General features: G+C 44.1%; 1 protein-coding gene across 3 annotated transcripts; it reads left to right on the forward strand.

The window, feature by feature from the left end:
* ZDHHC7 (zDHHC palmitoyltransferase 7) lies at positions 1-27,171 on the forward strand. Of its 3 annotated transcripts, none has more exons than XM_082233011.1 (8): positions 1-230; positions 7,586-7,667; positions 14,149-14,471; positions 19,008-19,132; positions 20,527-20,623; positions 22,050-22,131; positions 23,468-23,598; positions 23,783-27,171. In XM_082233011.1, exons 3-8 carry the CDS (start codon positions 14,166-14,168, stop codon positions 23,957-23,959), a joined length of 918 nt encoding a protein of 305 aa, XP_082089137.1. In that variant the 5' UTR covers positions 1-230; positions 7,586-7,667; positions 14,149-14,165; the 3' UTR covers positions 23,960-27,171. The 3 variants fall into 3 exon arrangements, with proteins under 3 accessions (XP_082089137.1, XP_082089138.1, XP_082089136.1); XM_082233012.1 differs by lacking the exon at positions 1-230 and adding an exon at positions 4,877-5,067; XM_082233010.1 differs by lacking the exon at positions 1-230 and adding an exon at positions 4,877-5,063.
* The last annotated feature ends 641 nt before the right edge of the window (positions 27,172-27,812 follow it).

Raw genomic sequence — 27,812 nt, forward strand, 5'->3', positions numbered from 1 at the left:
GTGCGCCGGGCTGGCTTCCCAGGCTCGCGCTCGCCCTGTTCCCCTCACAGCAGCGGCAGCGGCCGTTACACACACGGCCTGCCAACCTCCCTTCGGCGGGCCGCGAGCGGAGGGGCTCCTCTCTCCCCGGGATGGGCCGGGCCTTGGAATGCGAGGCTGCTGCCGCTGCCGCCGCCGCCCTCATCATCTTGAGTTGTCGTCGGCAAAGCCCTGAAGGAACCGAAGCGACGGTGAGTCTGTGAGGGAGGGGCAGGGAGAAAGAGAGATAAGCAAGCCACGCCCTTGTTCTAAGCCACGCCTATTCGGGTGTCCCTACGCCTCCGTTATCCCAAGCCACGCCCTTTTCGACTCCTCCTTCCTCTTTAGACCACGCCTACCAAGCATGTCACCAGTTCTCCCCCCCCCCCCCATGTTCCTCTGCCCCACAAACTGTACCTCCCCCCAACCGGGCTTCTCTCATGGCTGTGTGAAGTAGATTTGGTTTATTTATTTGGAATATTTATTTATTTGGCCTGTGCTGCCATCGCTAAAGCGACCCCATGGAGGGGAATGCAATCAAAACTAAAACTATATCGAACAAATAGCAATTTAAACTTGCAGCCAGCGTGGGCAGAGGAACACCACAACACCCAGCGTCAGTGCTCATTCCCAACAAAGGCCAGGGCAGACAAGGTAAGGCCTTTGGGCGGTGCCAAAAAAACCAATCAAGAGTTCACACTACCAGTATTTCAGAAAAGAAGTTTATTAACGTGGTGCCACCACTGGGAAGGCCTACACCTGTGCTGCCATATAGCACATTTAAGCTGGAGCAGCCTTCCCCAAGCTGGCATCCTCCAGATGTTGAGCTTTTAGCTCCCATCCCTTACCATTGACCACACTGATTGGAACTGACAGTGTTGGAGTTCAGCAACATTTAGTAGTCACCATCTTGGGGAAAGTGGTGAGAGGTGGTTTGTGATGAACTCCTTTGAGAAACAGTGGGGTCAGTGTTGTGTAATGGTCAGTGTTAGACTAGGACCTAGGAAATCAGCCATGAAGCTCATTGTGAGGTGGCCCAAGGTCACCCAGAGTTGTGGGGATTAAATGAGGAGGTGGAGAACCATATACGCCACCTTGAGAGCATTGGAGAAAAGATGTGATAGAAATGCAATAAATATAATAAAATAGATGTTTAAAATATATACTAAAATAAGTACAGTGGTACCTCCGGTTACAAACTTAATTTATTCCGGTGGTCCGTTCTTAACCTGAAACCGTTCTTAGCCTAAGGCGCGCTTTAACGGGGCCACCCACTGCCGGCGTGCGACTTCCGCTTGCATCCCAGGGCAAAGTTCACTACCAGGAGCACCTACTTCCGGGTTAACAGAGCTCGTTACCCGAAGTGTTCGTAAGGAGAATGGTACGTAACCCAAGGTTCCACGGTACTTAATTAGTTTGCTTGACTATTTATGCTTATTTACCTACGATAAATCACACCTTTCTGCGAAGGTACGCTTGGTTCTCTTTACCATTCTTATCCTCACTAACCCTTGAGGTAGGTGAGGCTGAGGTCATGGCTGGCACTTGTTGAGCTGTATTTCTGAATGGGAAGTTGAACCTGGGTCTCTCCAGTCCTAAACCAACAGCTCTAACACCTTTTCTCTCTTCCAGCTGGTTAATTGTAAACCCCTCCCAGTCTTATTTGTGCATTTGAAAACGACATCTACTTGACCACACTTTTCATCGCCATCTGACAACTGATAGCCTGTATTTCACCCCCACCCCTACAAACTATCATGGATAAAATCAGTCGTTACTGCCTTCTACTCTTCAATACTTTGTTACTTTGTGTTTCTCACACTTTCAACACTATCCCATCTTTGTAGCCCTATCCTGTACTTGGAGGTATTCCCAATTAATGTGCACGAGATTGCAGCCCTTGGAGAACTGTTCCATCCCATAGCAAAAGCTGTACCATGCTTCATCTAGGGCTCACTGAGCATATGGTTGCCTGAACTGTGTTGCCTTAGGGGGGATGCACTTGATTGAATGCCCCCCCTCTCTATATATATATATATATTTAAAAATCCATCCACATAGAAAACCAGGGAATCAGGAACCCTGCTGTCTCCCTGACATAATTGTGGTGTGTTTTTTTAAGCACAGGATTTGATGGTTTACTTTCAAGTCACCACTTACAGGCTGATGTGGTGTAGGCTAGACACTGGCTTGCCATCTCTATGAGAAATTGGTCCTGGTTTCCCTGTTGATCAGGATTTTCCCATCATGCTGTTATCTTTGTTCTTGTCTCAGCACAGTTTAATACAGAGGCTTACATTTTTCCTCCTGGCATAAAGGTGAAATCTTCAACCATTAGCATTCATTTTCCAGGACTGCCAGTGACCTACTCCTGTGAATGAGAATAAGTTTTCTCCTTCTTTTCCAGCCATGGCTTTGTGTTCCTCCATGATTGTAGGACCAAGTTTGAGAGAAAATGTTTTTAATCAACCCAGTGTCTGGGATAATTGGCTTTCTGTTCTGATATGTCTGCTAAAAAAATTTCATTCACCTTGTACAGAAAAACTCACATTGAGAGCCAGATGCTGATGCTTTTGTTGGCTGCTGTCTTTGCAGCAAAGAAATCAAGGAACATTGTCATTGATTTAATTCATTATCCTTGGCTTTAAGAGACACTGCTCATTAGGTTTCTTTATATTGAGTCAGACCAGTGGTCCATCTACACCAGCATTCTCTACTGTGGCTAGCATTGGCTTTCAAGAGTCTCTGGTAGAGAGATAATATTTCCATCTCAGCAGTCTTTGGTTCCCCTCACTCCTTTTTGTCCTTTTCTGTGACAAGGGATTGAACTAGGTAGGACATACTGCCAGGAAACTGCATGTACTCCACCTAACTCCTCAATTGGCTCCCCACCACCATCACTGCTCAATACAACCTCTCTCTTTAAGGTCCTCACATTTCAGATGATTTAAGCAAATTGTAAAACAAGTAAGAACCTGAAACTTTGATAATCGTTTTGGAATAGGCACACACAACTTGTGTTGTTGTTTCTTTGATTTCTTACCTGCCCTTTACCGTGCGATCCCAGGGCAAGTTACAGCATTATAAAAATACAATATTAAAGCAGTTTAAAGCCAACCACAGTCACCTAAGTTGAGAGAGGGTCCCTATTGTACTACAAGAATTTGAAGTCCCTGCTGTATCTCTGTGCAGCTTTTAGGATCGTAAGAAGCTGCCTTACACTGTGTCATACCATTGGTCCACCTAGCAGGAAGTTCTGTGTTAAAGTGGGTCCACTCCTACCTGCAGAGTTGCTACAAGGAAGTAGTACTAGCAGATTGTCGCTTGGCTCTGTGGTTTTTGGACTACGGGTCCCACAAGGGCCCTTTTCGTCTCGTTGCTATTTTAACATTTGTATAAAAATGTTGGGAGCTGTCATCTGGGAATTTGGAATACTCTTTAAGAAAATCATGGACACATTTGCCACCCTAGGCTCCTTTGGGAGGAAGGACGGGATATAAATTCAATAAGTAAATAATAGCTCAATATTGTATACAGTGACAGGCAGAAACACACCAAGGTTCCAGCCAGGGGTCTCTCCAGTTCTACCTGGAGATGCCAGGAATTGAGCCTGGGACCTTCTGCATGCAAAGCAGGTGCTGCACCACTGAGCAGTGGTATTGTGATATTGTTACCTATTATTCAAATATGATTCTAGTCCTTTTGGTTGTTGGGAGTCTGAAAACACGACGGCAGTGAAACAAAATCATGGTAGTTTCCCCATGCATATTTGTCGTTACCGTGCAGTGCAGTAGGACACTTTGTTGAAATGTTTTGCCGAAAACCAAATGGTGTAAAGCAGTCTACCTGGTACAATAAGGATCTTTACATGTATAATTTATTAGAAGAGAACAGCCTTTGGCTTCTTATTTTGCTTACCGAAAACTGACTTGGGTGACATAATTTGTTCTTGAATTTTTAACGTGATGAATGTGAGCATGATGAATTTTTGTGGGGAAGGGAACCTTCGTCAGTAAAGTTCGTTAACCAGAAATAGGAGTCAGTAGTTTAGTAAGTAGTTGTGATAAGTGCTGTTTCTTGGACTTTGATGTCAAATACTTTAGCTGTGTACCTGCGTACTTCCAAGCTCTCTAGTGTTTTAATAAAGGCGTCGGTAGCAGTACTCGAGACAAATCATGTGAAGCAGCTCTATGTGGAACTGAGTTAGACTATTGGTCCATCTAGCTGAATTGTTTCTCTTCTGATTGGACTGGTCCTTCAGGGTTTCGGGCAGAGGTTATTTCAAGCACTTGGACCTGAAGTCCTTTTAACTGGAGAAGGCAGTGACTGTACCTGCATGCAAAGTGGGCACTGAAAGCTATGGTCCTTCTCTACTGGATTAAACAATCCAGTAACTGGCATGCAAAAGAATAGGTTGATTTTTGTATGTACTTGGAAAACTCTTCAAAAGAAAGTGGTTGGATGTGTATACAGTTCAATGGAACATACATCACACTGCTTCGTATTAATGTCATAAGCATTGAGAAAGCTCCAGAAGACTGCCTTTCAAAACCTGGATTGGGTTTTGTGTGTGTGTAACTGTAATGGGGGGGTAGTGTGTGTGGGCTTGCTTGTGTAATCCTAACCAAAGCCAGGGTTCAGTAAATTTCAACTATGTAGGAAGAAGGACTAGTTTCAGATTTGTGTGTCTGTTCCTATCTTGCCATTTGTAAACTTCAGGCCCTTCTAGGTGTGTCTGTGTCCAACTCTCAAATTGTGACTGCTCTCAACCAGCCTGTTGCTGAATACGTGGGTCTGCCCTCCTCACAAGCAGAGTGGAGATGGCTGGGCTCTGTGACATCACGGTTTCACACAGCATGGCTGAGCCTTGCTGCTGAAGGGGGCTATGGACTTGTGACTGGCTCTCAAGGTTGAACAGGGTCTGCCCGCTTTCCATGATGGGATGACATCATGCAGCACCGTGTGGGTCGGGCAGCGCCTGCGAGGCCTGCAGAATTCCCAAGCCCCTTCACCCTTTCAGCTAGAACAGTTCACCTTACTTACATGTAAGTAAGTAAAGTCATCTTAAAGGACTGATTACGGATCACGCAGGGGGTGGAAGGAGATGGTGCAAGACACAAGGATATACAAACTGTGAAGGTCAGAGACTTGGGAGATACAAAAAGTGAAAGGTAGCCTAGCATAATTGAAAATAATTCCCTGACTTTCCTAACGTACAGCTGGCCGTGTACAAAGGCAGCTTCCAGGGAAAATATCTTACTTCAAGATCATTTTGCGTATCCAATTGCAGAAAATCTACCATTAGCTAGAGTAGAGCAACTGTGACCTTGAGCATGGAATACTTGGACAAAATAATCAAGAGGGCGTTAATTGGGCACTTATAGGTAGATTGAGTCTCCTGCAGCTGCTGCTTTCCTGCAGAAGGGCTTCCCCTGGGCTACAGACCTGTATAATGAAAGACTGGCTGGCCTTCCTTCTGAGAGAGGAGATGCTGACTCTGTAGTTAGCAGAGCCAGTTTGCTGTGAGATTTTCATTTTTCGTTTTTGAAACCATGCCTTAACTGTGTGTGACAGCTTTGCTTACATTGTCAATGCGGATATTCTCGCTAATATTGTCACTGGTGCTCACGTTTAGGGCCCTGTAGATTTTTCTTTTCTGCCAACAGAAATCTTTTTGGGGGAAGGGAGAGCTAATCTGACTGCAGAGACAGAATTTTTCCCAATTGAATTCATGGTCATGAAACCTCAAGCACTGTGTCTGGGGACGTGTTCATACTTGAAATAATAGGTGAAGATGCCTCTATATATGATGCTGCAATGTCCATACAGTGGTACCTTGGTTCTCAAACTTTATCCATTCCAGAAGTCCGTTCCAAAACCAAGGCACGCTTTCCCATAGAAAGTAATGCAAAATTTATTAATCTGTTCCAGACTTTAGAAACAACCCCTAAAATAGCAATTTAACATGTATTTTACTATCTAACGAGACAGTTGATCCATAAAATGCAAGCAATAAACAATGTACTACATTCACACAATCAGTAGCTGAACTAGGTTCCACATAGTCACAAAAACAAAACGAAAAATCTGCAAAAACAGAAATGTAAAATAAATAGCAAAAACAGACAGACCTCAGCATAACACTCAAAATGGAAATGTGGCACTCAAATCGGAAGCGTAACACTCAAAACAGAGCATGTTCAGCTTCCAAAAAAAGTTCGCAAACCAGAACACTTACTTCCAGGTTTGCAGTGTTTGGGTTCCAAGCTGTTTGATTACCAAGGCGTTTGAGAACCAAGGTACCACTGTACACTGGTTTACTGTCTCAGGTAGTCTACAATATTCCATTCTATTCCCCACCTACCTGCTTTTCTGTTCTCTCCCTCCCCAAATCATTAGTCAGCATTCTGTGACCACTGAGTGTGGCCAGTGCTCAGTGGTTTGTTTTGGGATCCCGCTTTTTTGTTGTTTTTAACTTCAGCAAATTCTGATTGTTCCACAAACTTGCTGTTACCGCTCCTGTGAGTGTGTGCTGTTTTGGCTATGCAAGTTCTGTCACCTACCTCTGAACTTCATAAATGGAGGGAATGATATCCCACCTTTCAGTTTGCTAAAATTTCCAAGGCAAGTTCCCAGTTAAGGTTTACGTAAAAATAAACATAATTAAGACCTTCCCCAAAGCATTGCCTGTATAAATAGCAAAGGGGCAGCATAAATAGACAGCAAAATATAGACACACAAAAATCCACTCAGAAGTAGTAAAATTTAATCATAATTCAGTAAAAGAAAAAAAGAAAAACAAATGGCAGATAACATCATTATTAACTGGCACCTAAAGCTTCATGATGTTGGTGTCAGGTAAGCATCCCTAGGGAGGGAGTTCAGCCATGGAGGAAGAGACAATGCCCAGATATTTGGAGAAGGACTTCCGATGAAGTTTATCATGGCTGGACTGGTTCATGTAAGAGCAGATGGCTTCTTAGGTATCCAGGTTCCAAGTCTTTACTGACCTTAAAAGTCAACACCAGCATTTTAAAATTGTGCCCAGAATGAAACTACAAGATACAATCCAAGTCAGTAATTTAGCAACCATGTTGTGCTCTAGGTAGAAGTTCTTAGATAGATAGTCTTCTACAGCACATATTGGTGTTTCCCAGTTGTGAAATCTCTTGCTGGAAGAACATGGAGGTGAAGGGATCAGACAGCTGGACAGCAGCGTGGAGCAGCTGGGCAGGGCAAATGGTTTGAGTCTGAGATTTCCTGAACAGCTGATGGTAGATAATGCCTATCATTAACATTATCCTCTCGTCAGAAAAATGAAAAGCCAAAGCCCCTCCCCCCACTTTTTTCCTAGAGATTCAGTGTTTATCCAAGGGCAGAGGAGAAAAGCGGCCTTTTTAACTTGATAAGTGAATCAGAGGTCAGAATGGAAGTTTTCCTCCACGTTAGTGCAGGTTTTTGGCTTCTACAGATGTGTTGTAATTCCATCACAGAAGACACCTCATGCTTTGTTATAACCTTGCTGCTGTGCTTGTAACTAATGAGTGGCTTTATTATGTCTGTGCAGGTTACATCAACTATGACTACATGCATCTTAGAAGCCCAAAGGAACAGCAAGATGTCAGACTAACACTCACACTCCTTGTCAGGTATGTGTTCATTCTGGATTTATTGCCCAGCCTGTCCCCAGAGGCTCAAGGTGGGTTGCAAATAGAAATGCAAATGTTTAGATGCTGTTAAGTCCCTAATGGTGAGCCTGTAGCCCAGAATAAGCTTTCTTCAGATTTGTAAAAATAGAGCAATAGGCGTAAGTATGATGCCTTGGAACAAGCTACAACAGCTCACCTTAAAATGCCAAAGCAGGGAGGCTCCTCCACTCTTCAAGCAACTTGTGTGTAGCGGCTCAGCAAGCAGAAGTGGCATTTGTCTTTGCTATTTCAAATGCTGTATTTGCCAGACGAAGAAAAAAAAAAGGCGAGGGGAGGGCCCTAGCTGAGTGGTAAATCGCCAGCTTTGCATGCAGAATGTCCTAGGTTCCGTCTCCAGGTGGGGCTGCGAAAAACTCCCTGTCAGCGTAGACAAGACTGAGCAAGGTGGACCAATGGTCTGACTCAGTATAATGTTCCTATGAACTGGCGGCACCCCTGGATTGGCATAGCAACCTGCCACACATAAATGGCAGATCATTTGTATGTGTTCATTAGGTCTTTGTCTTCAAGGCAGATAAACTTTCAGCATGCTTCCATTCAAAGTTCATGCTGTTCCTGGGACGTTACCTTAATAGGCCTTTTTGTACTTGCATCCTGATCGGAGTAAGTTGAGCAATTTATGCAGCTACCTCAAATTTCATCCTATTGCAGCTTCCCTCCCCCTCCGCAGTTCAACTTGCTTATTTGCTCAACAGGCTTTAGTGACTTAAAGCAGCTTGTTGCACAGAGGTGATGTGCTGTAAGGAGACTGAGACTGAAGTCTGTACTTCAAATCTTGCTCTAAGTGTTCCTGGACTACAACTTCCATTGTTTGTGAATACCTTTTGACAAGGGGTGGGGTTTGCCTTATATGGTTCAGAAACACCAAAAGTTCTTATTATGATCAAATTGGATGGTGTAAGCTTAATGTTTGGAAGAGAATCAGTAATGACAAAATTGGTAAGCAGGCGCTTTAAACTACATTGAAGCTGACTTGCTATAGGGAAGGGGACCTAGCATAAGCTGGAAAGCGGTGAGGCATCTGCTCAGATATCACAAATCAATGCAGTGCTTTCAGGTTGCTCTCCAACATGGTCCTTAATAGCAGTGAATCAATAGGGATTTCAGTGATGAAAGTGCTTCTAGGGTTTCATGCTATTTCTGGCACTTTTGGGGTTATGCTGCAATCTGGTCATAATACTTTGATTTTCTATATAGATAGTTGGAGGCTCTCTGGGGCCTCCTTTCTGTTCCTGGTGCGATGAGGCAATGAGCAAATAAATGAAGCTCATTATAGTTCCACTCCAGACACCAAGTGCAGATCAGTGAACACCTAGTCGCACCAGCAAAACAAAAACCCTCCATCTGCTGGGAGAGAGCATTATTGCAAAATGAAACCAATAGGGTAGCTAAAAAGTCGGAATGTTATTTAGTATTTAAAGATGCTGAGCTGTTTCCAAGTAAAGTAGTATTAATGGGTCTAACATTGGATATAACCCTCAATTTTATTTTTTAAGTAAATGATACTGTTTCTCTTTCAAAAATATGCCAAATTTAAAAGGAACAATGTTAATGCATGCACTTGACATTATTGTGAGCATCTATCAAAATTACTCTTATTTACAACATGCCATCCGTCGTCATGGTGCTTTACTAAGTACAAAGACACGGCACTCACTCTCATTTCACTGAAGTCACATAGAAGATAGCAGCACATTTTGCCCCATTTCTTTCTAGAAGAGCTAGAGACTATCTATATATCTATCTATTTATTTATGGCTGCGTTTATATCACACATTTATATATACAGTGGTACCTCTGGTTACGTACTTAATTCGTTCCGGAGGTCTGTTCTTAACCTGAAGCACCACTTTAGCTAATGGGGCCTCCTGCTGCCGCTGCGCCCCCGGAGCACAATTTCTGTTCTCATCCTGAAGCAAAGTTCTTAACCCGAGGTACTATTTCTGGGTTAGCGGAGTCTGTAACCTGAAGCGTATGTAACCTGAAGCGTATGTAACCCGAGGTACCACTGTATAGGGGATTTGGTCTCCCAGGTGCTCATTTGACACTGGGGTACCTGCCCAGGGTCACTAATTAAAGCTTTTGTTTGTGCCACGGTACCCACAAGCACGGGGCTGGCAGTTTCTGACAAGGAAGATAGCTGCAGAAGAGGAAGGGAGGAATTGAAAGCATGTGTATACAGTGGAATAATATTTCAGCAGCACAATGTTAGATTTGGTAATGTTATGAGAACTATAGGGATGCACTAAAGAACATGTGGCTTTTCAAGGAAGGATTTGAAGAAAGTAAGACAAATGAGCTCAAAGTTGTGTTCTTGGAGGAAGTTTCAGTCATTAGACTGGGAGCCAGGAGATGGCATCCTTTATCTCACCAGTTCATATGGGTGATTTTATACCTTTTATTTTATGTCCTCCAACAATCTGAACTCTGCAAGGTGTTCTGTTTCCAAATTATGAATAGTTATGATTCAACAATAACCAAACAGCACAGGCATTTTTCATCTCATAGTTTTCCCACTTAAGACAAACCTTTATTTCTGTAATGTTTTGAACATCTGATCATATACAGGTTTTTTAATAAGTTCCACTTGGTTCAGTAGGTGTTAAGGTAAAGGTACCCCTGCCCGTACGGGCCAGTCTTGACAGACTCTGGGGTTGTGCGCTCATCTCACTCTAGAGGCCGGGAGCCAGCGCTGTCCGCAGACACTTCCGGGTCACGTGGCCAGCGTGACGAAGCTGCTCTGGTGAGCCAGCACCAGCGCAGCACACAGAAATGCCGTTTACCTTCCTGCTAGTAAGCGGTCCCTATTTATCTACTTGCACCCGGGCGTGCTTTCAAACTGCTAGGTTGGCAGGCGCTGGGACCGAGCCACGGGAGCGCACCCCGCCGCAGGGATTCGAACCGCCGACCTGACGATCGGCAAGTCCTAGGCGCTGAGGTTTAACCCACAGTGCCACCCGCGTCCCTAATTCAGTAGGTGTTATTTTCACATAAATGTGAATATTCTACAGGAAGGCAGTCTCACTTAATATCCATGCATATGTGTGCAGAAGGCTAAAGATACCATATTTTTCAGCCCATAGGGCGCACCGGCCCATAGGGCACACCTAGTTTTTTGGGGGGGAAATGAAGGGGGGGAATTATTTTTCCCCCAGACGCGGGGCTGGGGAGGGGGAAGCCCGAGCTTCCCCTGACCCCAGCCCCCAGAACAGGCAGCTTTCCACAAGCCGTGGGAGAGCTGCGTGAAGCCCGAAGCCTGGGGGCGCTGAGCTCAGCGCGCCCCAAGGCTTCAGGGTGCAGGCAGCTCTCCAAAAGCGGATAGCTTCCAGAAGCCTGGAGAGCGAGAGGGGTCAGTGCGCACCAACCCCTCTCGCTCTCCAGGCTTCAGCGAAAGCCTGCATTCACCCCATAGGATGCACACACATTTCCCCTTCATTTTTGGAGGGGGGAAAGTGCGTCCTATAGGGCGGAAAATACGGTAAATTTGTCTCTTGTCTGTGTTGTGGACTGCAGCTCCCTTCAGCACGAGCCAGGCCTGATGATGTTTTGCTCTATGGAAGTTGGGAGTCCAAAACATCTGGAGGATTCCACCTCAGCTACCTTCGTGTAAACAGTACTTCGCTAAATGGACCACTGGTTTGATTCTGTGTAGGACTGTAGTCTCTATAAGGCAACTTCCTACATTTGTAGGTTGTAAAACAACTCAGCTTAGTTGCAACCAATTTGCTTCACAACAGGAATCAGTGAATATAACACTTGTTCACAAAATATATCAATTTTAAAATGGGGAAACTTAATTTAAAGACAGTGATTTAAATAACTTTACTATTTTTAACTGATTTTAAATTGACTTGATTTAGATCGTTCTATCCTGGGAATGAGTATAAAAGTCAGTGTGTAAAAATAAGGTGTTCTCGTGGAAAGCAGATTTATTTCATAAGGCTGGAACCTATTTCACCACTTAACCACTTTTGAATGAACAGAATGTGTGGGCAGCAGAAAGAGCATCTGTTCCCAAGATTAAATTGCTAGCTGAAAGTGCAAAGCACAACCCCATCCAGAGATCTTGCTGCCGCAGTGTGTTGAGTAGCCTCTGCCCTGTTTCTTTTCTTTTCTTTTTTCGCTGAGTCATTGTATAAATTGAGACATACATATTTTTTGCTGTGTGTGTGCTTTAGCTATTGTCTCTGCTTTAGCAATCGCCTCTGCTTGCCAGCACCATATGGGATCAATTGTTTGATCTCCCTGCTATTCCGTCTGCACAGAAGTGTATATTTTTGGTTTGTGATGTGAACATAACCATTTACGTGATTTCCAAATGTCCAGAACCCCTGGTCATTAGGCATGCTGGATGAGGCTGATGGGAATTAGTAGTTTAGCAGCATATAGAGAGCTGCAAAGTTTCCATCCCTGCTTCACAACAACCCTGAAAGGTACCCAAGTCTGATAAGCCTCAAATTGCAGAGATTAAGATCAAGAGTGGCTTGCCTTAGGCCATCTAATCTATGGTGGAATGAAAATCACATCGGGTTTCCTGCCTCATTTAATCTCTTTGCCACCTTGCTGAACCAATTGTAGTGTGCTCTCATCATATGCTAACTGTTCTGCCTAAAGTACTTATAACTTGTGGTGGTGGGGGGCAGAATCCTTTTTTTTTTTTTTGGCCCCTGGGATCAAAAAAATGATGCTGGTTCTCAGGGAAATGTTAATATGAGCCTCAGTTGAATTCAGTAGATCCTGCTTCAGAGTAAACATTAATTAGCTAGAGCAGTTAAGGCCATTTCTTCATACTTTTAAATGAGACTTAGAATTAACTGTTGTAAGTGAGGAATCTGTCCTGGATGTAATATAAACTATTTTTAACTCTGTACAAATGTATAAATGTTTTCCCTCAGTGAATTAAAAACCTATCTTGCATAGGCTTCATTTTCTTGTCTTATGTGAATGTTGTAAAGAGCATTCACGTAATGTTAGTCACATGAGCCAGTTGTACTCCTTTCCTATTTGGGGAATTCCAAATGCCTACAACTTACAGTCATCTCCCACCTCTTTGAAAATGACTAAGCCTGCTTCTCCTTCCTGTTAAAGGCAGAGATGAGGGAGGGAGAATGTCTACAGCACAATATCTTCATTGCTCCTCTCCCTCTATGCTGAGGCAGCCAGTGGAGTTGGCACCAGTATTTTTAGCTAATTTGCTGCATGCTCCATTTGAATGTAGTACCATAATCATAAACATGCTTCCTCTGAAGGAAATCCCATGTGATCCATTGGGGCTTACTCCCTAGTACGTGAGCTGGTGATTGCAGCTGAAGACTCCTTAGTGGGGTTAATGGTTGGGGTAGCAAACATTTGGTTTGCTGTTGCCACCAATTTCAGACAGTGGTTGTAGAAGTAAAGTGATCGTGGGGAAGGGAGTGCACAACAGCAACAAAATGAGCAAAAATTAGAGCCTGGAAGGGATGAGGATAATAATAAGGGACAAGGATGCACAGAGAAAAAAGGGGTGACATGGAGTACAAAGTGATTTGGGGGGTGAGGAAGAGGGGGAAAAAGTACCTATGAAATGGGGGTGCTGAGAAATCTGCAGATAGAGATGTAAAAAGGCAGCAATTTCCATTCATCACAGTCGGCACTGTTTCCATTCCGCTGCAGTTTAGTTTCCACCATATACAGTGTTACTTGTGTTCTGTCTGCTGTTTAACATAAGTTAAATAACTATTTACTTAAGGTATGTAACTTACATTCATTTCAGTCTAAAGCAAATGTCAAAACAATGGTTTAAAAAGTCACTTGCAGACTCAAAGAAAACAACAGTGATGTCTTTGCTTGATTAATTTATGCTCCTGACCACAGATGAACCTTTAACTGCAGCAATCTCTGCTTCCACTTGCTTTTCTGTTTTTGGCTTAATTCCTTCACCCTACTCATGAGTAATGGAAAAGAGGGATAATGGATGGAGTGCAGAAAGAGAAAAAATGGTGTGCTGTGAAATGCAGAAAATACCACAGGTTTGGGATTAGAACAGATGAGAATACATATAGAGAACTCGGAAGGAGGGACAAAAACAAAAACTTCAGTAAATTTTTTAAACAAAATGCTTTCCTGCAGTTGACATAAGAATTCAGAGTTCGTAAAAATATATAACTGGCCCTTGAAGTGGTGTGAGATGTATCTTACTGGGTTGTGCATGTTCTTACAACCACAACAAATTGTCTGCTAGAGAGAAGTGGGAGGTACAAAATATTCAGGTAACTGACAGAAGATTTGCACTTTCTCTTGCTAAAGTACTGTTCCTTGAACAAAATTGTTATGGTGAGGTAACCTCTACCATCAGACCTGCTTCTGTCCCATGGTAATAGAACCTGACATCTGCTGTCAAAACGCCTTGGTTCATGGCTGCCCTCTTATTATTTTTCTGCAGGGCCAGTCCAGAAAATCATGCAGTCATCTGGGCACAGGTTCCGCGACGTCGAGCATCACCCGCTGCTTGCCGAAAATGACAGCTATGATTCATCGTCGTCAGAGTCTGACATGGCCGACCGGGTCTGGTTCATCCGTGACGGCTGTGGGATGGTCTGTGCAGTGATGACTTGGCTTCTCGTTATCTATGCGGATTTTGTAGTGACATTTGTCATGCTGCTGCCTTCCAAAGACTTTTGGTACTCCCTCATCAATGGGGTCCTTTTCAACTGCTTGGCAGTGCTCGCCTTGTCCTCACACCTGAGAACAATGCTGACTGATCCCGTGAGTAGACATGTTCCTCACAGTTGGGTTTAACCATTTTGTGTGCATGGAACAGTGATACACAGGGAATCTTTTCTGGGCAGAACTTTTGGCACTTGCATAGCACCACAAACGTGTTTGGGAAGAAACAAAACCTACAGTCGGATTAAAATGCCCCAAACAGGAAACACAACTAGCATTATACACATCATGCTTGAACAGTCAACACTTCTTACTGTGTGTGAAGCCTTTCCTAGTAATTTATTCTATTGGCATGCACTTGTGGATTGCATACCACAGGGTTGGGAAATCTTTTTATGCTAAGGACTGTGCTCCTTTAGTGATAATCTTTTGAGGACCACATACTGCTAAAGCCAAAATCAGGCAGGGCCATACCCATTGTCGTACTCAGGTTTAGGAGCAAGAGTACAGTGGTGCCTCGCAAGACGAAATTAATTCGTTCCGCAAGTTTTTTCTTCTTGCGAGTTTTTCGTCTTGCGATGCACGGTTTCCCATAGGAATGCATTGAAAATCAATTAATGCGTTCCTAGGGAAACCGCCTTCAGACCAGGTCCGGGGACAGTCTGTCCCCCGACCTCTTCTGAAGGCTGGGGGGGGGGACAAGGGCTTTTCTTCCCACCCCCAGCCTTCAGAAGGCTGTTTTGAAGGCTGGGGGTGGGAAGAAAAGCCCTTCTCCCCACCTCCCGCCCCGCAAGCTCCAGGGACAGGAGGGCTTTGCTGCCGACCGCCAGCATTTTAAAAGCCCCCGCTGTCCCGGGGCGATTTTAAAATGCTGGTGGGTGGCAGCGAAAGCTTCGCTGCCGCCCGCCAGCATTTTAAGATCGCCCGGGACAGCAGAGAAGTCTCCACTGCCCCGGGGGCTTTTAAAATGCTGGGGGTCGGCAGCGAAGGATTCACTGCCGCCCGCCAGCATTTTAAGATCGCCCGGGACAGCAGAGAAGTTTCCGCTGCCCCGGGAAGGTAGGCAGGGGGGAGCAAAGACTTTTGCCCCCCGCCGGCCTTCAGAAGAGGTCCAGGACCTCTTCTGAAGGCGGGCGGGGGGCAAAAGTCTCCCCCCCCCGCCTGCCTTCAAAAGCCGTCTGGGACAGCGGAGAAAGACGCTGCCTTTCTCCGCTCTCCCGGGAAGGCAGGCAGGGGGGAGCAAAGACTTTCGCCCCCCGCTGGCCTTCAGAAGAGGTCCTGGACCTCTTCTGAAGGCGGGCAGGGGGCGAAAGTCTTCCCCCCCCCCCGCCTGCCTTCAAAAGCCGTTGGGAACAGCGGAGAAAGTCTTTGCTCCCCCTGCCTGCCTTCAAAAGCTGTCCGCGATAGCGGGAAGCGCTTCCCTGCTATGCCGGACTGCTTTTAAAATGCTGGCGGTGGGGAGCAAAGCCTTTTGGCCCCCGCCGGCCTTCCTGGACCTCTTCTGAAGGCCGGAGGGGGGAAAAGGCTTTGCTCCCCACCACCAGCATTTAAAAGAGGTCCCTGGAGATTTCCCTATGGGCTTTCGGCTTGCGAAGCAAGCCCATAGGGAAATTCGTCTTGCGAAGCGCCTCCAAAACAGAAAACCCTTTCATCTTGCGGGTTTTCCGTCTTGCGAGGCATTCGTCTTGCGGGGTACCACTGTATACTTTAATTCAAATCATCAATCCCTTTTGGTGAATGTTCTCTCAACTCCCTGGGCTCCTATTTGCCTTATCAGGTTTCCAGATCTGGAATTCCAGTACCTCAAGCAATCTTCTAACCACTGGTATTCTGCTACTGCCATCTAGACAATAATATCTCTGACCAACTTTGTCACAGCCTTGATGGCTTGGCCAAATATGAAGTGTTTGAATGAACAAATATTTATTAAAAGCAGTCATTAATAGGTATGATTTGCTTTCAACAATAGCATTAGAAATTTCATAGCATGTGCTTATAACTCTTTTCCTAATAGAAATACAAATCCTAATCCTATCCCGCCCACTCTGCCCCCTGCTCCTCAGCACACACACCAACCACCCTTCTCGAGACCGCAACTGTATTTTTCTGTATACACGCACACACACTGTCATACTCCACCCTCAGCCAATCGGGACACAACACACCACACCATTCTGTCCCATTCTCACTCGCGCCCCCTTGCACTCATCTTACCTTACAACTTACAAATATCTCCCTAAATAACATTTTACTATATATCTCTTTAATATCAAACCTGTACAAGTCAGTTACAGTGACAAATACCACAGCCAACTCATCTTTATGTTACACGATTTCCCCTCTTTTTTCATTTATCTTACACACACACCCTCTTCCTCTTCCTCTTCCTCTTTGCACTTCTTTCCACACTGAAAATCAGCCCTACACAATAACTAGAAAGAAAAGCTTCCATTGACCCCAGTGGAAGCTTTTGGTTCTAAACTCAGTTGCTACACCGGAGGGCTTTTGGGAGGGTGGGGTCATGTCAGGCAGAGTTTAACCTTACTCTTCAGCTGCCACCCCTTTAGAATTTCCAAGCACAGTAATTGGGATTAGAGAAAAAGCTCCCATTAGCACCAATGGAAGCTTTCCCAACTAAATCTAATTTATTTATCAGAGGGTGAGATCTTGGACAGGAGACTATGGGCAGGTTCCAAAGAAACCAGCAGTTCCCCATTCCAGGCTCAGTGTTGAGAATGGTAGGAGTATCCATATAGAAGTTAAAAACACACTGCGCATGCAGAAGGTCCCAGACTTATTTCCCATACCTCCAGTTAAATGAAACATGGGTAGCAGGACTAGGGAAAACCTTGAAGAGTCACCACCAGTCAGAGTGGCCAGTACAGTGGTACCTCGCAAGACGAATGCCTCGCAAGACAAAAAACTCGCTAGATGAAAGGGTTTTTTGTTTTTTGAGCTGCTTCGCAAGATGATTTTCCCTATGGGCTTGATTCGCAAGACGGAAACGTCTTGCAAGTTTGTTTCCTTTTCCTTAATACCACTATTACAGTTGCGACTTGACTTTGAGGAACAACTCATAGAACGCGGTGTGGTAGCCTTTTTTGAGGTTTTTAAAGACTTTGGTGATTTTTGAAGCTTTTCCAAAACTTTCCCAACACCGTGCTTCGCAAGACGAAAAAAATCGCAAGACGACAAAACTCGCGGAACGAATTAATTCCGTCTTGCGAGGCACCACTGTATAGTATTTTTGTACACCACTTAAGAGATTTCATAGTAAGTCATTTAGAAAAGCTTTTAAATACAGAGCCAGTTACATTGAGTTAAACCACAGTCAGTGAACTGCAGGTTCACTGACCGGAGGGCAGTTAGGAGGCTCACCTTAAATGACATGAGGGGAAATTGAAGGGCAAGAATAGGTCAGCTGCCCCCATTAGCCTCCTCTTTGACACATATCATGCTCAACCTTACCTCTAGACTGCTGCATCTGCTTTGTTATCATGTAAGAATTCCCCATCCCTATAGCCTCACCCTCTGCAGTTCTCCCTAGCTACCACACTGAAACTTGGGGCAGTACTTCCTCCAGGCCCTAGTGCCTGCTTGTTTCTTTTAATTGTCCATTACTGTTAAGACCTTTGCTTCAGTAACTGCTATCAGTTTTGTGTTGCTGCCTTTCTCTCTCTTTCATGGAAAGCGGCCTTTAGAGTTGAGAGAGGTGATTTGCACATACACGCGCACCGCACAGAACTTTGTGGTTGAAAATAAGAAAACCGTCCAGTTGCACATAGAATACATATGCACTCCTCTGGCTTGGATCATAGTGAACATTAAGTTGCCAAAGCTTAAACCATCATGAATAGTCAAGTGGGAAATTGTAGCCAGAAATCAAAGAAATTGCTCCAGTGTCTGCCCCATTATGGTCTTGCTACCAGAAAACCCTTAATACATCTTCCTTCCTACAGACCTTCCTCATGGACATACTGTGTTTTTCCTTGGTGTATTCCCAAGATTAAATCTTACATGTCTATAATATCACTTGCTAAAGAAATGGAGGAATAGGATCCTTTTTTATCTACCTAAACTAGGATTGTAAATCATAATACAAGCACGTTTTTGTCTGAACATGATACTGCTCAGTTTGGTAGCTTATTGAGAAGGCCCAGTGTATGAGGAAATATGGCAGTTTCTCTCTTAACTTTCTAAAATGTTATTTCTATGTATATAAGCTCCGTATTGAGGGCAGTTAGTCCTTACCACCAAAGATCTCCCAGATCCTTGTCCTATCTTGTTACTCTGCCCTCCTGACCTGCTATACGTTTACTTGCAACCACCTTGCTCTGCCACCTCATCTGCCCAAATGTTTCCAGGTCCTCTAAATTACTCTGCCTTTTCTTCCTTTCTGCTGAGAACTCCCTCAAAAACGTGGTGGTGCCCTGTTTCTTTCTATCCAAATCCCTGCTTGGAATATACCTTTTGCATGAAACTTGTGGACCTCAGCCCCTATAGAAGTAACATTAAAGTTGCTCTCAGCTGTGCCTTCAGGTTGCCTTTTAGATCACTCTCGAAAACTCCACTGGGACTCTTCAGATATATACCAGTAACTGGGCCTTGTCTTCCTTTCCATCTGTAATGCCTTAGGGGGCTGTTCCAAAAGGAAATGCCACAAAAGAGTACATGGAGAGTTTGCAGTTGAAACCAGGCGAAGTAATCTACAAGTGTCCAAAGTGCTGCAGCATTAAACCGGAACGTGCCCACCATTGCAGGTATGTCCCATTGCTGCTTCTGTACTGTTCTCAGCCTGGAATCCAAGGCCCAAACTATAAGTGATATTAAAAACATCTTTGCATATTGCAATTATGCAGGTGGGAGGAAGTTGACCCCTTTCCTCCTTTCCACAGCTCCAGTGTGAAAATCATCCTCCTCCACCACTTTCCCTCCTGGGGAAAATAGTAAGGCAATTTTCCCTGTGACTTCAGCTCTTGGGGAAATGAGTTAGCCTCACGGTCTCTGCAGAATACTTCCAATAAGGATTGAAGCTGTGGTTTGTTTGTTTTTTTAAAAAAAAATCACATAAACAATGGCAGTCTCAGTGTAATATATAGTTTGACTCTTGCGTGGCTTCTCAGACCTCAGAGATGCATCTTTCAGCACATTTCCCTAAAAGCATTCTTTGCTTTCATGTGTGTTCTATTTGCAGCTTTCTCGGAACAGAGCATTGCTGTGTGACTTTTAAGTTGCCTGCAATTCACTATAGCTTGTGCAAAAGTGACAGATAAGGTCAATTCTTTCAAGATTCCTTTCAGATTCCCTTTTGTCTGAACAAGCTAAGCAGGAGCATGGAGGGTTGTTGTTCTCCACAAGTTGCCTGCAGCTGCTTCCCCACTTTGTCCCACCATCTCTTTGTGAGTCGCTCTTCTAAGCATTAAGTTGAATGCTTAAAAGCTTTCTGTGGCTTTGTGATAGCAAAGCATTTGAATCTGGCCATTCCTGGAAGATCTGGCAGAGCTCATCTGCACTAAAAATTGCTAGCTTTAGAAAATGTAGTGCTTGAGAGCCTTCATTTCAAGGTAAGGGAAAGTGCCAGCACTCCATGTAGAATGAAATGTGGAACTGTGCAATGTTGTTATATATTGAAAATTATTATAATTAGTAGCATTAGTATTGTTGGTGGGGCAAGGAACAAAATGTATATACTCACCTTCAAACCTGAGTGCTGCTCAGAGAGCCACCCATCCAGTCATACCCTCCTCCATTATCCCACCCCAATTTTCCTTTTTTCTTTTCCAGCTAATACTCAATATTCCAAGACTTCTAAGTATATTCCGTTTTCATTGAACTGTTTTTATTGGGGAGGGAGCAAGCTGTGCCCCCTGAGGTGTGTTTGTGTGTATTTTAATCACGTTTATTCACTTTGACATGCAGAAAACAAACAATATTAAGTCACACAATGTTTGAATGTCCTACGGCATCTGTTAATGTAGAGCGGCTGCATTGAACGAGCTGCAGTTTGAAATCATCCTCCATTTGGCCTCCTGTACCACGCATGCCAGCGTCTTAGATTTCCAGAGAGATGGCCTCTTTGCAGTCACCAAGGGCAAAATATCCGTAACACATACCACAGCATAACTTTCAGTGTTTTTCCCCCTCCTTCCACTAGCATTTGCAAGCGATGCATTCGGAAGATGGATCATCACTGCCCCTGGGTCAATAACTGTGTGGGGGAAAGAAACCAGAGGTTTTTTGTGCTGTTTACTGTGAGTAGGGTTATTTATTTATTTAGTTGTTTAGCGTTTGTTTGTTTGTTTGTTTGTTGCCAATGTAAAACTGTCCCTGGCTATCCTAATTTGGGGGTTGAATCTTCAAGTTGGAACCTCTACACTCAGAGGCACAGTGTGCTTCTGAATATCAGTTGATGGGGCAGATGCCAAAACTGCAGGAGAGAGCTGTTGACTTCATGGCTTTCTGGATCCGTCTGACTAGTTGTTGTTGGGAAACATTGATGGGCTAGATCACAGATAGTCAGCGTGTAGATCCCCAGCCTTCAGTGCCCAGCCTTCATGGCCGTTGGTTTGAGATGGGGGGCAACTCCCATCTCTTGCGGGGGCGCAATTAGTGCTAGCACCGTCCGTTAAGAGTTTGGGTGTAATCTTCGACACCTCCCTTTCCATGGAGGCACAGATTGCAGCTAAAACAAAGGCGGCATTTTTTCATCTCCGCCAAGCTAAGCAGTTGGCTCCTTACCTCTCTCGCTCTGACCTAGCCACTGTGATCCACATGATGGTCACCTCCAGACTTGATTATTGTAACTCACTCTATGTAGGGCTGCCGTTGAGACTGACCCAGAAACTCCAGTGGGTGCAGAATGCCGCGGCGAGACTCCTTACGGTGTCCTCGCCACGGGATCACATTCACCCGGTGCTATACCAGCTGCACTGGCTTCCGGTGGAGTACAGGATCAGGTTTAAGGTGCTGGTTTTAAACTTTAAAGCCCTATACGGCCTAGGACCCTTGTACCTATGGGACTGCCTCTCCTGGTATGTCCCATGGAGGACCTTACGGTCTTCAAACAAAAACATATTGGAGGTCCTGGGCCACAGGGAGGCTAGGCTGGCCTCAACCAGAGCCAGGGCTTTTTCGGCTGTGGCCCCGATCTGGTGGAATGCTCTGTCACAAGTGAGTAGGGCCCTGCGGGACTTGACATCTCTCTGCAGGGCCTGCAAGACAAACCTGTTCCACCAGGCCTTTGGCCAAGGCACAGTCTGACCCCCTCTTTTGGTAATCCTCAAAGAACTCCAGCCCAATGGTTGCCATTAATTTGATTTTGAATTGATTTTAAGATGAATTGATTTTAGAATGCTGTGTTACTTTTATTGTTGTTAGCCACTCTGAGCCCGGCTTCAGCTGGGGAGGGCGGGATATAAATCATCATCATCATCATGGGGGTTGCAGTCCAACAACATCTGGGTGGAGGCATGGTGGGAAAGGTTTGCTATGAAACCTTGAGCTAATGCAGCAAATTCCCTACCCACCTGCCCCGTCTCAAAAAAAGAGAATTTTGAAAGCACTGCACAGTGTAGCATGGTCCTCTTACAAGTTGTAAAAGAATTTAAATATTGACTGCCTGCCTAATGGTTGCATGGTTTTCAGAGCTGATTTGCAAATCTTTTTTCTCACTTCCAGATGTACATAGCTCTAATTTCAGCTCATGCTCTCATCCTGTGTGGGTTTCAGTTCTTCTCCTGCGTCAGAGGACAGTGGATTGGTAAGCACACACTTCAGTTGCTTTTGTAATATGGCGTTTTACTTATTTATTTTTGGTATATCTAAATCACTTTTCTACCAGAGTATCCAAGTGCCACAAAAGAAACTACCATGTAAAAATCAAACAATTGAAATGTTAACAGCATTATCTAAAAAATAATAATCAACAGAGTTGTTTTTTAAAGCAGATAAACCTCAAGAACCACTAAAACAGTAAAAACAGCAGAACAGTCATTCAAACACCTTGGTTAATAAAGAAAAGCTTTCACTCACCACATAAGTATTATTTTAAAAAATGCCTCCCAGATTTGTTTGGGGATTGTACAGTGGTACCTCGGAAGTCAAATGGAATCCGTTCTGGAAGTCTATTCAACTTCCAAAACGTTTGGAAACCAAGGCACGGCTTCCAATTGGATGCAGCTCCTGCAGCCAATCAGAAACCACGTCGGACAGTCTGGTTCTAAAGAACGTTCGCAAACCGGAACATTCATTTCCGGGTATGCGGCGTTCAGGAGCCAGAACGTTCAAGTCGCAAGGCATTTGTCAACCAAGACTGTATAGAAGCCACCACTGAAAAGTTCTTCCCTGGCAACCATCCTCCTTACCTCTGAAGATGGGGGTACCTTGAGAAGGACCTCTGAAGGGGTCAGACAGATCCATAGGGGAGAAGGCAGTCCTCTGGCAGCTCAGGGTGTATAGGGCTTTCAAGATTAAAAACAGCCCTTTGAAATTTTGGCCTAAAAAGCTGGTCACCCATGTAAATCTATGATTGAGAAGCCCTGCAGTATTTGCTAAGGTGGTTTTTGCCATTTCCATCACAAAGATGAACAGGCATCATCCTTCCTTATTAAGGAAGTCATTGGAGCTTGACAATGGTGGGACACATTCCAATAGACCGTGCCTTTTAACTTTGCTTTTAAAATAATTGCCTTTTTAAATTGTGCATGTGGGCACAGGTCATGCATTCCTACCTGGCATGGTGAATCAGTGATGAGGGAGGCCTGCGTATATTGTGTTTTATATTTTGCCATATAAATACAGCTGGGTATTTTGATCTATAAAAATTCTGGTGGCACCTGAGCCTGAAGCACCTGGAAGGCGCTTTCCATTTGAGCACATGGTGTCCCACTACAGTGGCAGCTCCATACAGGAACAAACTCCCATTCTACATGTCACTGGCCCCTTGTAGGCCAACAGTCTGGCTACTGATGTGTATGCATGTGATCCTCCTAACTTCCTGTTACATTCTCAGATTTGCTAATCCTTTTGAAGGTAACTCTTGTTGGCGTGCTTGTTGCGGTTTGTTTTTTCATTGAAGTTCATCTGCTCTCTTTCAGAATGCAGTGACTTTTCACCACCTGTGACTGTGATCCTGTTGATCTTCTTGTGCCTTGAGGGTTTTCTGTTTCTGACGTTTACTGCAGTAATGTTTGGCACCCAGATCCACTCAATATGCAACGATGAAACGGTCAGAATTGAGGGTTTTTCTTGGGGTCTGGTTTCAGGACTGGATAGGGATTTGAACCTGCATCTCCTATGCCCTTGTTCTGCCCCTTTCCATATCCTCTGTTGAGACAGATGTTCAGTCTTGGCTAGAGTTTAGCGCGCTTTCCAAATTTCTTAACATCAATTTTTATCATATTTACTTGCAGGAGATTGAAAGACTGAAGAGTGAGAAGCCTACATGGGAACGGAGGTTGCGCTGGGAAGGAATGAAATCTGTCTTTGGGGGCCAGCCTTCTCTGCTATGGATAAATCCGTTTGCTGGATTTCGAATCAGACGGCTTATGCTAAGAGCCAAGAAAGGAGGTCCTGAGTTTTCTGTTTGAGTCTGTATAATCATGCTGGAACTCACAAAAAGTAGTATATTGTATTTATTGGGCACCAGGAAAAAAGAAAAAAGCTGCCCACAAGTTACCTGTGACCAATGAAGATTTGACACACATGAAACATTTTGCTTGTAGCAAGCAGAATTTTATACATTTATAGTCACAGACATCTCATTAACTCTCAGAAGTGTAAACTGGATACTACCACACATGGCTTTCAAGCAAGATGACAAAACAATCAGAAACAACCAAGAAAAGTGGACAGTCACACTATGAAGCCAAAATATTGTCTTTACTACTGTAACTTATTATTTTAGAGGACTAATTATGCATTTATTTTTGTCAAACCCCTTTTATTTGATATGTGTCTTTTTTTTTTTTTTAAGGAGTTGACCTCTGCTGTTTTTATATGACTTTGTGGCAAGGCACAGTTGTCAATCATTTTATTATACAAGTACAAATGCTGGAAATCATGAGCCAAAAGAAACCATTTTTGACCTGATAGTTTTTAGGCAATGCTCAGCCCCATTATGTAACTTTTCTGTTTGTCCCCAAAGACTCCCTCAGCTGTACTTCTGCATGTGGGTATCTGAACAGGTCTGTAATCCATTACCTTGTAGCCAAAACATACAAGGCCAATCAGTGTCCAAAATTTCCATAGGCTCAGAAAAGTATTCCTTTTTTGGGATTCAGTTTTAAGTGGTAAGTGTGCGGAAATCATATTGCAGGGTTTTGTTCTACCCTGAGGTATTTGCACCAATTTCCTGTTCATTATAATTTCTAAGGGAACTCATCATTGGGTGCATTGAAGGATTACTTTTTGTCCTTCCAAAAGGGGGGCGGAAGTGGAACCATAAACTTCTGGTGGCATGAAAAAATGCATATTGGAAGTATCTTAATTGAACCAACAGCTTCAATTGCTTCTTGCATTTCATTGTATAAATTTGTCAGAATGCAAGCCAGGCCTCTCAAAAGCTATGGGTAAGACCTAGTGAACTTGCACATAGGGGGTGGGAAGATGTAAGCTGAAATAGATCTGAAGAACAGGCATGTCTTTAAACATGCTGGCCTGCAGCCAGATTCTAAACATGCTCTGTGGAAGTCAGACTTGCTGGTCCAGATGGCCTTAATTGCTGAGTTCACTAATGCACCATTGTGCATGCACCGCTGCCACATAACACCAGTTTTCATGTTCATTGCAGTGGGAGAGGCGCCTCCTGATTCCGCAAAGGGATTCTTGTAGTCTTGTAGTGGCATTGTCCTGTTAAAGCTATTGGCACTACTCTTGTGAGAGCGCTGAGTACTCGTCAGCACTCCTACACAAATATGGGGCTCTCTTGATGAATCTTGAATGCATTTGGGAATGTTGCCAATTGTTCAGATAGTCTCCTTGCAGCCATGCCAACCGTGTGACTCATAGCTACACTTGCTTACCATTGTCGGCAAAGGAGATGGGCAGATTTCTTCAGAAACAAGTGCAGTACTTGACTGTGACGATTCCATGTAATGATTTTATTTTTTTTAATCCTTGGCAGCAAAAGGAAATACAGCATGCTACCATATTCCAAACAAAATCACTTCTGAACTGGAGAAATCAATGGTATCAAACCAGCTTTTACCATCCCTTGTAGAGTGAAACCACTACATGGTCTGAATGTGCTGTTACATCTGCAAGTAATGAAACATTGTCTGAAGGGAATGATATGTGTGCTCAGTAACAGAAGCTAATCCTCCCCCCCCCCCCAATTTCTTTTAATGCCATTTAAACAAGAGACTTCACATCCTGAGCATGCATATATAGAAAGGAGAAATGTTTTTTGAGGGGGCGGGGGAAGCCTTTCTAAATTGAAACCTGCCTTTAAACATATCGAGACTGAGCTTTTGCTTAGCCGTTGGTATCACAGTACCAGCATGCTCAAGAATCTGGAGGCTGGCACACCCCACAGATGACAGAGTATGCATGTGCCTGGGAAGCTGGGACTTTGCTGATATTACCCCAGCACTTCCCACTGCTGAAAAGAAGTGGCTTAGAGAGTGGATTGCGACTTCTGTTATTACAAAAGCAAGCAAACAGCAAGCAAACTTCTGTCTCATGCAGAATTCCCTCTTCTGAATGACTTGTAGGCTATAAGTTTAGTGTGAGTTTTCCAGTAGGATCTTTAATTCCTGGAGGTTCACTCGCCTATTTCTCTATGTCTCTGTGCAGCGTCTTAACTATAATGACCTGAATTGTGTTTTATAGCAGGATGGCAATGATGCCCAAGCGTGTGTTCCCATGAAGGGGGCTTCCTGCATGACCATTTTGGTCTTTGGCATTAAATGAAAACTGTGTGATCTGGAGGAATAGAAGTACGGGAGGAGAAACAAGAGATACAACGGAAGGGTCTGTTTCATACTGCATACCAGTTCACTGACCCTCCTAATGTAGGTGATGAATTTGTTACAGGCTCCCCCTCTTCACACACACATAGTGTAAGCTGTGGGGCAAGCACACTGTACATACATCCATGTAAACAATTCTCCCTTGGAGGAGGGGAATTGGGCCTCCATCAGGAGAGGCTTCTTACAAAATCACAGTATTTATATGGTGATGAAGGGGTCCTATTTGCTCTCCCACCATGCAGGGCATAAACTGGAACCATGGTGATGTGTGCACTACCTGCTATACAGAAAAATGGGCTCATGGCAAGTGGGCGGTGACTTGTAGCGAAGCCAGGCACACACAGCTGGTGAACTAAGCAACCTGTAAGAATCAAAAAATGCTCAGACAATGCCTCAAGGGATCTTTGCAGTCCATTCTCAGCCCATGAACAAAAGCCTGCAGTTTGTTCTTATGTACATATTCACAGTTCCGTCAAGTCTGTGCATGTATTACTAGGGAGGCAGAACTTGCAAGCAGATAAATAACATTAGATTCGGATCACCAAAGCAAGGGGTAAAAATGCAGCAAGCCCAGGAAGATCTTGCCCATTTCCATTTTGTACCTTCACCTAGTTTGGGAATTGGTTATATCTGCTTTAACACAAGACTTCATACATACACTTTGATGGACTGTATACTGCTGGAACTCAGCAAATCCCTTTTAAAGCAGCTGAACCTGTGTGTGACTTAGCAAGTGTGTGTGCGTGTGTGTATGAAAATGGAGTTTCTTGGCTTTTCGAATCCTTGTTCTGTTGTAATTTTTTTAATGTAAAATAAAGTAACTAATTGAGGGCTTTGTGTTGGATATTTAATTTCATTTTTATATATTGACAGCAGAGCTCATGTTTTGCGTGCATAGAAGTCTGGGCATCCTTTTTGAATTTGGGAAGAATACCTAAAGACTTTCAGGAACTCTGAAACCAAACAGAGGAGGCAATAGAGGGACAGATGACCTAATGTCTTTTTTCCCCTGTGCATTTGTCTTTTAAGAACTTCATTGCCTTCAAGGACTATGTCCTCCTGACATTTTTTTCAGGAAGGAAATAACTGTTAACATATGCTTTGGTTAAGCCTGGTATCTGGTTGTATTAGCACTATAGGAAGGTACCTTACACTGAGCCAGAGCATTGGTCCATCTAGCTCACAGACTGGCTGGGAAAAACTCTTTCCAGTTTTTCAGTTGTGAGTCTCTCCCAGCCCTACATGGAGATGCCAGAGATTGAACATGGGACCTTCTGGGTGCAAAGTAAATACCACTGAGCTCCGACCCATCTCCTGTTTGTAGAAATGCATTACTTCTCTACATAGTGAGTTTCCTGTGTGCTCACTCAATTTCCTGCCTTAATTTCTTCACTCTTAAGTGTTGGCTATTTGTAGATTAGACTTGGACCAAATAGCTCTGCAACAGAGGACTCCTTCAAACAGATGGCTG

Source organism: Podarcis vaucheri (assembly GCF_965113315.1).
Source record: "Podarcis vaucheri genome assembly, chromosome: 7".
NCBI classification, from domain to species: Eukaryota; Metazoa; Chordata; class Lepidosauria; order Squamata; family Lacertidae; genus Podarcis; species Podarcis vaucheri.